Raw genomic sequence first — 13,898 nt, 5'->3', positions numbered from 1 at the left:
CAGATACAGACAAAGAGTAGTGAAAAACCACAACCAAGTGCATGCTCAGAGGTTTTTGACATCTTCTGTAGAGCCCAAAGCACAAATGCGTGCAGCAGTCAGAAATGTAATTACCATGAATAATTGTACAATTTTAGAAAACTCCACTGTGTAACTGTTGTAACAGATATACACACAAAGCCATTTCTAAATCCACTCTGAACCGGGTTTATAAAGGCCTGCCCGTCTGTTTGTATTTGACTTATACTTTTTTGGGGCCTTATTCTACTTCAGCACTCCTTAATTGGACATATTATTCAGATCACACCTTTCTAAATCTGACCCTTTTAATCGGGCGTGAACATTTCTCTGTGCCTTCTGTTTAAGAAACATACTTCAGTCAGCATTATTTTAAATGTGTCTCTGTGCTATCTCAACGCAGGAGCTGATCCCAGAGTTTTACTACCTCCCCGAGATGTTTGTCAACGACAACAGTTACAACCTGGGAGTGATGGAGGAAGGCGCCTTGGTCTCTGATGTGGAGCTGCCACCTTGGGCCAAGAGCCCGGAGGAGTTTGTGCGCAACAATCGACTGGTAAGAAACACACATAGCAATATGTAAATGTATAATAAATATTATATCATTAATATAAAGTGTTACATTATTGTTGATATTTTGTTGTAATATTAAAAGGTTGTTACTGTCTCAAAACACAGACATTTCTGACTTTGATAATAAATCTTAGCACAAATCTTAGCTCAGGAACATAGTAGGCCTACAGTTTTTATAAAAAGATAGATATAATAACAACTTTTCTTCTCTTGGCTAGCTCCAAAGAACAGCAGAATGAGTGTAGAAAACATTAACAATAATTCAATCGTTTTTACGTTGATGAAAAGGAAATACTCTTGAAGTTGTTCACATGTTCACAAGCCTCTGGGATTGCTATAGATTCAACAATATTGAACAAAAAACTAAGAAAATCAAGGATTTACTCTTTTCATAGGCTTATTGGGCACCACGCAGTGTGTGCGAAAGAGCGAGAAAGCACAGCTACTAAACGAGTATCATGTAGTGTCATGACGTTTTTAAATATTAAGAATTCATATGTATCAAAAACGATATTTCTACAAATCGTTGAGACACATTGTAAACATACACGCACATATCTGTCTCATATGTCACGTAACCCAGACGAACTGAAGTCCTGCCAGAAGTTTCTGCCCCTCCTATTTTGCCTGGAATCGCTAATTCAAAGAGACAGTGTTATTTCCTGATCATCTCACAGTTCTTCCTGTTACCTGAGCCTCCCGCTCCTCCGACATGCCCCAGCTCTCACATTGCTGTGTCGGCAAAGTGATCCAACATCACCTCACCTCCTCTCCCTATCCACCTCGCCATCTCTCTTTCTGCTCCCGCTCTGTTCACACACACATGCTGCACGTTCGTGTGTGAGATTTCAACCGTGTTGGTGTGCAGAGATGATGCAGTATCCTATTTCTGATCTCCCCTTCCGCCTGCTCGGCCCAAAGCAGAGATATTCAGTGTATATGCATGTCGGACGTTGTCAAACTTGCTATCATATTTTCATTGTAGATGTTCTCTCTACTTCCATATGCACACGCACGCACGCACGCACGCACGCACGCACGCACGCACGCACGCACGCACGCACGCACGCGCACACACACACACACACACACACACACACACAAGGCTGTGAAACTACGGTAACTCTTTATATCAGATTACCTTGATCTGCTCTAGAAGGTCAGAAAACACAAGATAGATTTATTATTTCTGTTGTGTGTTTCCGGAGTAGTATGACTTTGGTACTTTTAGATTTCAACTTTAAAACTTGTTGACTTAATGCAGCGTTTAACTGATGCTCAAATTCCACAATGTCCTTGTAAATAAAAATCGGTTTCATGGATACATAGGCTCGAATAAAATCAAATGAAATAACATGAATTCACATTACATACATAGGTAATAATGCAAATAATGATGCCTGTATTTTCAATGCTTTAAAAGTCCTCAGCTGGCTCGATTTGTAATCATCTCACAGGCCGCATTCCCTCTCTGTGAAGTGTTTGGGGTACAACAGATGTAGCTTCCTGTGCCATTTGCCCACATTGGTAATGGGTGCTGATGAGGCTGGGGGTGCTCTGTGACCTGTGCAGTCCTGCGGTGGCTCTGTTAACCAGCCTGCTGATATGACCAGCACCCTATCATTAATCACACACTTCTCCCTCTTTGGCTGTCAGCATGCTCTAGTCTAGGCCAAGGTGGATTTATAAGGGAACAAATGTTCTTCAGGCGGCATGTTGTTTTCCCGTATGGAACTTAATTTGTGCTGATTAAAGAATATACCTTATAATAATTATTATCATTTGTCAAAGTTGTTGTCATATAACGCTAAAACAATGCATTTATCAATTGTTCAAGTAATTTACTTATATGAAGATGCACTGCAGTGTGTGATCTGAATAGTAGGTCAGACATAAGTAATATGAAAATATTGGCTAAAGAATTCAAGAAGTTTGATTGGGCATTTTGATTTTTTTTTATTGAAAATGTAAACAATTAATAATATGATTAATCAATCAGTGAGAAGACCAATTAACAGTTTATTTAATTGTATTGTTAGCATTTTTTCCTTTGGACTGATCTACCATCAATACTGCTCTCCAATGTAAAAATGGTTTAATAAACCAACTTAGAACGTACCCACCGTAAGAATATTCATAATTTAGATAATTTTTATTGTATACTTCACACAAAATATGTCAAAACTGTACCACAGAAGAAACTAACTGTACCAGCGAGTTAATGTGCTTTGGGCTCCTGCAAGCACAAAGCGGCTTTTCATTGCCAGTTTAAGTGCGGCAGACTCATCTACTCCTGCTCCCTTGGTTTCCTCTGGTTCTTTCCTTTGTGCCCAATTTAGCACTGCAGAGGCAATTTAGACTTATCCAAATGGTTCACACTCATGCACAGCTACCTGCTAGTTACTGCTTTCAGGCTGATACAATTGCAGTCTGCGGTTTCTTTCTGTACTTCGTGCAAATTGAGATATTGATTCAGTGTGCAGCCAAGCCCAGCAGGCAGGTGTAGCAGAGCAACATAACAAGCTCAGTTAAAGAAAGAGTATCACGGTCTTTTATACGGAGAATGTGAATCACAAACTGTATTTTATTTGTCGTAATAGGTAGTAAAATTATTCACATCATATTGATCCACTTCTGCAAGATGTTGGCTCCAAATGTCAATGGTGGTCAGACAATAAAAGATATTCTTAATATTATTGTTGTCCATTTGCAGTCCCTTTGGATTATCTCTGAACGAGGTTTTGATCAGTACATTGTCGGTATACATTTAGTCTCTTAGAGAACCAGTCATACAGTACTATTGAACATTTACAGACCAAATCAGAGAGCCAGAGCACAGGAGGGTGGACAAGAAAAAAAAAGGGATAAATGGGCAGAGGACGAGGTAGAGGGAGGCATGTGTGGGTGGACAGGTCTCTGGTCATGACAGATAGCTGGCATTAGAGGGTGTCAGCTGGCAACTGTGGTACTGTTGGGAGAGAGATGAGCGTGGCAGAGAAGAGAGGAAGACTGAAGGAGTTAATGGGCTGTTTGGCTCTCTTTAGCTTGTCTGCTGCTAATGGCCTCGCAACACAAGGATAGACAGCAGGAGAGAACACGCAAACACACGCAAATGCGCACGCACTTACAAATACACACATGCCTGCTGTCTCTACTCCGGTTATGAGCCCTAGATGATTAACAGCTAATTAGGGCCCAATCTGGAAAGGCCATTAAAAGCCTCTCACAGTAAAGGATTGTGCTGCTGTGCAAAACGGCAGCTTGTTTTTGTTGTGTGTGTGTGTTGTTGTGAGTGAGAGTCGCATGGTTGCTAATAAAAAATAAAAAAACTGCCTAAATGATAAACATTACATCAAGTTGAAGCCTGGTTTATATTGCTCTGGTGTTGGAAGTACCATAGTTTATCACTAATGTTTAGTTAGAGGTGTTGCATGGCAACAGATAAACTGCAACGTGTGTCTTCACAGATTGTTGTAGAAACTGGCTTGAAGTTCAGTTGTAAAGAAAAAAAAGGTTTGAAGTTTTTAGGAACATGTATTTTAGACAGACTTTCTGGAGACAAAGCTTCTCCGCGCCTCAAGTCAAGCATGCGCCTTCTCTACGATGAAGTGCCTACAGTATACTTAAATGCTTGCTTGTAAAGGCACACTCCCTTTCTCTTGACCCATCACAAATCCACACACACATGCACGCAGAGACACGGGGTCTTGAGGCGGCATGCCACAGAGATCAGGGGCTGCTTGTTGTTCTTACCAGTAGGTCAAAGAAGAGGTTAAGAACTTGATCCCTCCTCCACCAGATAACTACATGTCTCTGGGCACTGTCAGCCTCTCTGACATTCCACTAAGACCGCATCTCCCTGCTCAGGTCTGCTAAACATTAGCGCGATAGCAGGTGATCCTGTGTATATGTTGGCTAAGTTTGTGCGTGTGTTTGTGTGCACATCAATGTTTACCTGTGCTGTCATGTGTCCAGGCTTCAGTGGAGATACTGATGTGGAGCGTCCTAAACCACAGTCTGTTCTGTAAGCCATCTCCTACTGTGAGAAGGCCAATGGTCGACTGAGTGGAGATTTAAGAGGCCGCATTTTATACATTAATGGCAACAAATTATATTATTATCTAGTCCTGGCTGTTTTATTTTTCCGAATGTCATTCAGCAGAATTATTGAAAACTACTGTCCCAATTTTCATGAAACTTGGTCGGAATGATCTTAAACAATTTATGTATCATTTTTCGTGAACATTGGAAGATATGGCATTGCTTTTGCATTCATGTGTTGCTGTGATAACAGTAAAAAGGTGTTCCTGTCTCGGGAAGCCAGACCAAGGATTTTTTTTAAAGTGTTGCTTTGAAGCTATGGTAATAAAAATATAACTCAATTTATTTTTAAGCCACCAATGTTTTTGCCACAAACACACTGAAGTGGGAAGAACAACCTCCCTGACTCAGATATGAGACCATCCAAGCAGCTTGTGAATGCACCTTTGACATTGGCAGGGGTCTGTGTTCTCCAGGTGTCATTCTAGTTTGAAACATAACACCAAGACTTACATTTTCATAATCAAACAAATAAAGTACTGAATCATTAGGTCACTAATAAAGCCATTCATTCGTTCCATCTGTTTCGATACAACAGGTATCTCTCCCATCCAAACACTGATTTGTCAATTCCTAACTGACAACAAAGACTGCCCATTTTCCTTCTTTGAGTAAAAAGGGGTTGCAATCACCATCTAACCCATGGAAGTCTATAGGGCCCATTTGCTGCTCTATAGTTCACATCTTTGGTTCCCTTCAGTCAGCTGCGCTCTTGTAATTCTGCTGATGGAGCTGCAAACCACACACATGGGAGAGACTGGCAGCACATTACTTTCGGCCTTTTCCTCTATAAAACATCGACTCGCTCAAAGCAGTGACAGAGACGTCACTTAAACTGCCCGCAGAATGAGGGAGAGACCTTGCTCTTGTCGAATGGGCAAAGCCAACTGAGTGATGGGTCAGAAGTTGATACTGAGAGAGGGGACCGCAGGTCATCACCGCGTGATAAACCCTTACTGTAAGGACCTCACAAAGCTTTGCTGGCTGGATGTAAGACACTAAAGTAACTTGTGTGATTAGAGTCACTCATTTAAACAAAATGCTATTTATTTTTATTAAAGTCCTGCTTTGAGTGCTTAAAGAGCATCTTGCAGGGTTTTTTTTTTTCTACATTTATGCTTAAACTTGCTTGAAAATTACAATTAAAAAAGTGAATGTAGGATTTGATATGTTTCACGAGACATAAGGGCAGGAATTCAGAGGGAAAGGAGCAATTTTGAGCTCTGCTCTAAAAAACGTCATATTACATCACAAAGGGTAAACATCTCCGTTCTCTGACCGCGGGTATAGTTAGTAGTTGAGTTGAGCGGTTGTGTTTTAGTGAGCTGTTTTTTTTCGGTAGTTTTACATTGTATTTCACCATTTGTATTCATGGTGTAGTATTGTGTTTGTGCAGGTTGCACAAATACCAGCCTGTCAGGACATCGAGTCCACAGTAAAAAGGACCGAAGCTAGCGTTCGTTCCTGGGTGCGTTGTGAATCCACCTCCCTGCAGCACATACTCTCCACAGCTTTATCAGGAAACCGTATTACATCTCTCTCCCCCCCCCCTTCGCTGCTCTCTCTCTCTCTCCCCTCCGGTACATGGCACCGTAAGACATAGTGTGGAGTTGCATTAGGTAACGCTGTGGGCGTCTCCTTTGTGTTTGTTTGTTTCCCCCTGTCTGTGTTGTTTGTGTGTGCATGGTGGCTGTCACTCCTGGCTCCCGGCTCAACCTCCACTCACCTGCTGCAATCAGCTGTGCACCCTCCCCGACTACACACCTGCTTTCCATCAAGCCATTTACAACGACATATCAACGGAGGCTCCACAACCTTTCTCCGCCAGAACGTCAAGTATCAGCCGTATCTCGCGTCTCTCCTCCGGTACACAGCACCGTAGTGTGGAGTTGCATTAGGTAACGCGACATACGGCTGATACTTGCGCATTAGTTTCTGTTATGGATCAGTATCAACAGTCCTGCCAGTAACGTTACTATATTATCAATGCTACTTTAGTTATAGCCTGATATATGATAGCTCACTTTGCAATGTTGTGATGTGACTGACGTTAGCTAACATTCTGTAGCTAACGCCGGTCACTCACCAAGATAGCTGCCCAGTTCTCCACTGGTTCTCCTCACACCACAGCTCAATTTCTCTCCGATGGCCGTTATTTCTTCTAATCCTTGGCTGCTCCTGGTCTCTTGGACGCCTAGCAGGCGCATAATTATAAGGTTGTGGTCCGTCTTATGCATTCGAATATTCATGTTCAACTTCTTCTGTGATTAATACGTTACACCGGCCGCTCTCCCCCTTGTGTCCCCCGTGTTACGTCACACGCGGGAGGTCACATGCCGAGGCTTTTTTATGCCCAAGAGAACATTTCTTACAAAAACGACGCCAGATGTCACTGTAGTGTATATTTCTGTATATCTTTTTTGAAAATCTAATGTATTCATAATTTTCCTACACATTTATTCACAGGTGTCTTTAACCTGGATGTTGCTCTTTAATGTTTGGTAAAAACTCTTGAAAGCTGGGACAATTGCAGCTGTGTAATTAAAACATGATAGGATATATTTGCTCTGCCTTACATGTTGCTCTCCTTGCTGACAGATTGAAGTTATAAGTTTGAGCAAATCTGGAATCTTCGCTAATAATTTAGTGGCTGTACCTTAACTTTTCCTCAATTGCAAAAATTGAAAATTATTCTCTGGAATGTTGTACAAATGTGTTCACTTTCCATTAGTCAATCACGTTTGTGAATAATTTAGAACTCTATTACTACAAAACCATATAAGGGACCAATGTGATCATTCAAAAATACTGAGAATGAACTTTCAAAGTGATCAGTCGAAGCAGCTCTTAGTGTGCAAGTACATTGTTTAATCACAGTAGTGGTTGCACCCCCTCACCCCCTGATATGTTAAATCTTTGAACAATGATTGCGAGCCTCACACTTGTTCTTACAGCTGTGGTCAAACAGCAGTAATCTCGCCTGCTCAGCGCTAACAGACAAATGTCATATGAATATGAGACGAATCACTTTTACCCCTAAAACCTCATTTACTCACACTATCAGCGTCTTTGAAAGTCCTTTTCTGAAGTTTGTCAGTTTGATATGCTGACAGCCGTTCACACGTACAGAAACTATGTCATCATGGCAGACAAGTCCATTATCCTACCAGTGTATGATCAAGGAAGTGGATTGGGGGTGTTCTGGGTCCTATTTGCCATCTGATACAATCGTTTACAAGACTGAGTACTGTGGCCACTGTTTAAAACATTATAAACTGGATGGGAACTCAGAGAGAACAGACCTCCATCAAGGCAAAAGGCACTGTCCCACAATGTTAACTTAAGTGAAAAATAATGTGCGTGTCCGCCCTGTGATTTGGATCAGCACCTAATTGTAATTGGTTCTTCGTTGGCCCTCATCCTTCCACCAAATGTAATAAAAATCAGGCAAGTCCATTTCCGTAATCCAGCTGACAAACAAACCAAGCCCATAGCTTCCTTCTTGGAAGTGTCAATATGCAGAATTGTGCAGTGGCTGTACAAAATCTGAGGGAAAGCTGCGTACAGTAGACAAAAATAACTTTTCCCCTATAGCCAGACATGATAGCTCCCTAGTGTCGACCACCAGCTAGACAAAGTCAAAGATCATAGCTGTTTACATTCACCTCTCATCCGCTCTGTACTCTCCGATGAGGCCGCCGCTGGGACGCACATAATGCCGTTCCCACCAGCCTCCACATTTTATCCTCACAGGAACCTCATGGGAGTTCATGTGTGAGCTGAGGTAAACCACTGCTAGGACCACTAAGATATACTTACGCACTTGTGAATGACTGAGTGAGTGAAAATCCTACCGTCGTCTGGCCCAGTATGGCCTCTTGTAACAGAACACAGTTTACCATGTTAGCCTAGCGCTAATCTATTCCCCCGGTGTCTCCTCTGAGAGCCTTGTTGTTGGATGGGAACTACCACGTGGGGTAGAGGGTGGGGGGGGGGGGGGTTTATCTGGCTAATGTCAGGCAGCGCTCACTGTAGGGGTATTGTCATGCATAAGGGCAGACATGTTTACTGTGTTCTCAGTGTTTTACGAGCTGTCCCCCCTTCTTCCCTGCCTCCCCTCCTCCCTGTCCTTCTCTCCCTTCTCTTCTTCGTCCTCCTCTCCAATGACGTAATAGAGGAGGCCGATGAGAGCCTGAGAAATGGGATGATCTACTGCTGCTGACATGCTCACTCACTAATGTTGTCCTTCTCCCTTTTCCTGCACTCCTGCACTCCTCCACTCTTATTTTGCTTCTGCCAAAGTCTACTGAGATGCTTTTGTTGTTGCAGTATAAATACAGTTTCACACTCCTTCACTCCAGCACTGGACATCTGTGCCTTCACTCCAGCACTGGACATCTGTGAGGTTATATTGGCTATATATAAACAAATGTTTGCTTTGCCCTGTCACAAGTGAAAGTGTACAGGCAATAATTAACTGCAATAGGTATTTTATAAGAAATATTTTGTGGTATTACAAAGTCTACACCAGAGGATTGTTTTTCAAATATTTATTTAAACAAGTTAAAAGTTAAAAAATGTAAGATTTTTTGATAAATGGTTTGTGATATTTAATCTTGTTGTTAGATTATTAAAATTATTTATTTTTTGGATAAATGTTCCTTTAAGGGTCAGCAACACTTCCTTTTTTCCTTTTGGTGTGTACTGTACATGCATGCAGCATCTCCCCCCCCCCCCACACACGCACACACACACACTCACACACACTAGGGTATCTAGCCTCAAGCTGATCAGTGGAGTCATTCATCCTAATCATCTCCACTCTGTGTTGACCTGCCTCCACATCTTCCGACTGACGGAGAGACGGTGCAGTCCTCCAGCCGACTCTATAATCATCCGAGGCAACAATGCCCCTCTCCACAGCTATCCAAATATTCCCTCATTCAGCACGCTCCACAGACTTCCTCAGTGGCCCTGTGTTTAATCAGCTCTGACTGTTGACTTAGCTTTTGCTCACTTCATCCTATTGTAGACGTGTCTTATGGCACTGGTGATGTATTTGCTAGCTTGTTAGCCTCTCTGTATGGAGGTGGACAGATGGTCAGACTCTCTGCAGGTGCTTGTTAGCTCTTGTTGAGAGCAGACCGTTGTGAAGTAGTCATTTTCTACTACTGGTTTTCTCTTCATTGTTGCCAGTTTACATATTTTAAACATTTTAAAACAAATGTATTTCTACATTTCTAAACTTTCTATAACTGCCTTAACAGATTATTCTTTTTCATTGAATTAACTTAAAACTAAAAAGAGGAGTCAACAAGCGTTACTGCCTTGGGAGTTTGAGTCGGCACCATTTTCTTCATCCATTTACTCTCAATCAGTATTGTTTACTCCATTGTCTTTGCTGTAAATTGGACCACTTTCGCAGACTACACTACGCCATTTGTCTGACTGAGACCAAATCCACCATGACATGTTTGTTTTGGGGAGATACTCTCCCAATCACTGCTCATTCTGCGTCTTTCCGACCCATAATATGATATTCTTGCATTTCAAGTGGATGAGGGATAATAAGAGAGACGGGGGAGTGAGTTTGAGAGAGAGTCAGGGTTAGAGTTTCAGGTTCCACTTGCCAACGAGTGCCTCCGTTGACCCATAGCCAGAACTCTCACAGTTGTGCCCTATCTAATTAGTAGAGCAGGAAGGAGGGGGGCTGAAGTAACGCACACAACCCATCTGGGGTCTCTCGGTGTGTGTGAATTCGGGAATAAAGGAAATGGTTTGTTAGCTGTACGGCTGCTCCGAGGCTCTCATTCCTTACGTCACCCGCAGATTTTTTTTCTTTTTCCTCTTCCATGTTGGGGGCCCCTCTCCCCTGGCTGGCAACAGGCTTCCTCTGCCTGCTTCAAAATGACAATCGGCTTCTCATTTACAGAGAGCTAATAAGCCCTTTAATCAGAGTGCTTGTCAACCTCAGGGCAAGGCAACTCCAGAGGAGTTGATCCAAAGGATCAGATGACTGGAAGAAAAAGCAGCAGCAGCAGGAGGAGGGTAGGAATAAAAGGTAGCGCTTAGAGTGAGAGAATAAGTAAAAGGGAAAATGAGAGGGCTGTTGAACTTGGAAGAGGAATAGAGAATTGAAACAAGAGGTAATAAACTTGTTTAGTCGAGGAGAAAAGACTGGCTTCCGCTAAGGATGATGCTTTTTGTTGTACTTGGAAACACACAGATTTGATTGAATTCAATAAGACACACACACAGTAACAATACAATATGACAAAACAAAAGTTAACTACTATTCTGTGGTTGAGCAGCCAAACTCTTTACATGTGAAAATACTTGACGTTTCCCCGTCGCACACTGAATCTGGGTTTCAGGATGTTTTGAGTAGCTTTTTCTTAAACAGTCATTTTAGTATACACAGAACTGACAAGTGTTTGCTTTATTCATCCGTAATCGATACAAAAGAAAACAGTCTGCCGCTGACAACACACTGCATACAACATGTGTGTTAGATTATACATCCACACCGTCAGTGACACACACGCAGGCACATGCACGTACGCTCACATTAGCATTGGCATGCAAATGAGTGGATTGATTTGTTAAGTGACATTTTAACATCCTTACAGACAGCTCTCCATAAGTCCTTAAAAGGGTTTTTTAGGGCCAATGAGGGAAGGAGGAGAGCATTCAGTGTCACCTCGTTAAAGCCAAAGTGAAATCCAGCTCAATCCAGACCATAAAGCTAACCACAAACCGCAGCGAGGCCAGAAACTCCACTGATCCCCGAGACCAATGTAACTCTTGCAGACATGTAGCATGTGCAGAAACTTTCATTTTGAGCAAAAAAAGATCACCAATAGAAGTCCAAAGTGAAGTAAAAGGAGAAAGGGATGAAAATAAAACACACCCAAGTGGAAGCAAAAATAAAAGCACTCAAAGATCGAGATCAGACGTTCGTTCCCCACGACTCCTGAGTAATCCTGCTTTAATGTCCGCCAGCTGCTTAATTGAAATCATTCGGTGTCTCCGGTCTGATGTCTAAAATAAAAATAGCATGCCTTGTATGAGTATATCACCCTCTAAAAAGTTACATTTTGACAGACACATCGTCAAACTGTCATTCTCTGTGTGTTTTTGTGGTGGTTTTTTAGGCTTTAAATTCACACTACTGCTACAGATGTTTTAGAAAGGAAATAATTAAAGTAATCTGAGACCTACACACAGAAGAGGCATGTTAATAATCAAAGCCCCAGCAAACTGGCAGGCGAGCAAAATAAGCATTTGATTCAGGAAGAGAAATTAGACATCCATATGAATAATCTGGTGCTTTGAAAGGCAAAAAACTGATTAAGGTGAATGATGACATTGTATTACATTGGAGAATATTCCAAATTATTGTTACCATTGGAAACAACTCACAGCACACAACAAAGGGGACCCCCTATGCTTCAAAGGTGTACTTTGTCAAATCCTTAACAATAGAAATGTGGGATTCCAGTGACTTCTACCCCCTATCAACATTTACATAAAGGCATGCTAAATTATTCATTAATTATCAGAGAGTCCCCAGTGGATGGGGGTGACACACACACTGGCTGCTAATTGGCCCATCAATAATCATGCCGGGTTCTCTTGAAGTGGCACCAGATCCCACCTCAGGAATCTGCTATCTGGCCCAACCTTCTGCCACACTTTTTCCACAGCGTTGCAACACAGAAGGTGACGTTTCCACACCTGCTCACCTGAAGCATTGTTAATGGGATGTTGGTACATGCCTGATTCCTGTTTTATACTCTCTGCTTGTCAATCAAGTAGCGTTATGCAGTATTCTTTATATATAAGTATTTGTCCCTGTTGATTTTATTCAGATTCCCACAATCACTCTTCCATGACTCAATGACTACGGTGTTATTGCAATGATGGTATGGTGAAAAAAAAAAGGATAATTTGGTATTCGATTTTTTCTTTTTTTCCTCGAGACCTACAGGTTTGATGGGTCACAAATAAACAACTAAGTCCTTAGAAATATTAAATAATTTCCTAAAGCAGCTTGGCAGTGTAATTTAGCAAATCGTTCTGCAACCGGAGTAAATTAATATATTGGTATTGTGTCTTAATGCGTTTGGTGAGCTGGTGAGGACAATGGCTTAAGATAAACTACAATTGCTTTTGCACAAAGGTTGATGTGTATGGTACATATTTTTATAGACTAATTGTGTTTTTTTTTTTCATGGGATCTGTTGGAATTATATTTTTACTATAATCATTTTTATTTGACATCATTCAAAGAAACTTGACATGTTACTGTTTAAATGAATTGCTGAAGAATGTGCTGCTCATGTGTGATCCGAAGTACCGTCAGAATGTGGCTCTCCTTTTACTCCCACCCTTACACTCTGCACTTTTTGAAAGCACTTGGAAGAACCATGATCAACGCAGTTCACTGTATCCCCACAGGCGAAAGCCGATATATTTTTGAATCTCTGAAATCCACCGAGGTAATTTCCAACAGCTAAACTTCAGTCACAGAGTACTGCTGAGCCTTTCGTCAGAAGGACAAACAAATAATAAACAGCTATACACTTACAGTGCCAACACACGCACACTCATCCGCCTACTATCACTTTTCCTCTCCCTCTCCAAATGGTTTATGCAAGTGATCTCCATAAAGGCATGCCTCTTGAGAGGGATCTGCAATAACATGGCTGCTCTTTGTTTCCCCCGAGCTGATTGACAGTAGATTGCAGTGCACATTAAATGTCCATCAGCCCCAGCTTTAGTTTTAGAAACAGGGGAGCAGGGCCTGTCAAAGGTCAATCCGAGCGCATAATGAACTGATCTTTCTTTCTCGCTTAGACACACACACACACACACACACACACACACACACACACACACACACACACACACACACACACACACACACACACACACACACACACACACACACACACACACCTGAACCTCACTCTGCCTGCTATTATAGTCTGCTTGAATAAAGCTGTTTTCCCTGGTTTCTAATGTTACATAAATACAAATGATATTATATCACAGGCCTTCTAAACTGCTTGACACTGAGAATATGCTGATGCAAGAAGCACAGATAGACACGAAGTCTAGACTCTCTTGTGCTCAAGGGGTGTTCTGTTTTATCTTAATATCAAATGTTTGCTTAGTTTCTTTGTTAAAATGATCAGCCTTAA

The 13,898-nt window shown here is 41.8% G+C and overlaps 1 protein-coding gene across 5 annotated transcripts in view; it reads left to right on the top strand.

Moving 5' to 3' along the window:
• The window catches only part of lrba (LPS-responsive vesicle trafficking, beach and anchor containing), a 189,991-nt gene that overhangs the window by 147,595 nt on the left and 28,498 nt on the right, over positions 1-13,898 (top strand). For all 5 annotated transcript variants that reach the window (XM_079656844.1, XM_079656847.1, XM_079656846.1 and 2 more), the window contains exon 46: positions 422-574. In XM_079656844.1, the coding sequence (XP_079512970.1) occupies positions 422-574 (153 nt within the window). The remainder of the gene's footprint in view (positions 1-421; positions 575-13,898) is intronic.

The sequence above is a fragment of the Notothenia rossii genome, assembly GCF_949606895.1.
Source record: "Notothenia rossii genome assembly, chromosome: 1".
In the NCBI taxonomy this organism is placed as follows: Eukaryota; Metazoa; Chordata; class Actinopteri; order Perciformes; family Nototheniidae; genus Notothenia; species Notothenia rossii.
The sequence above is the reverse complement of the archived record's forward strand: the minus strand, read 5'-3'. Positions and strand labels throughout refer to the sequence as shown.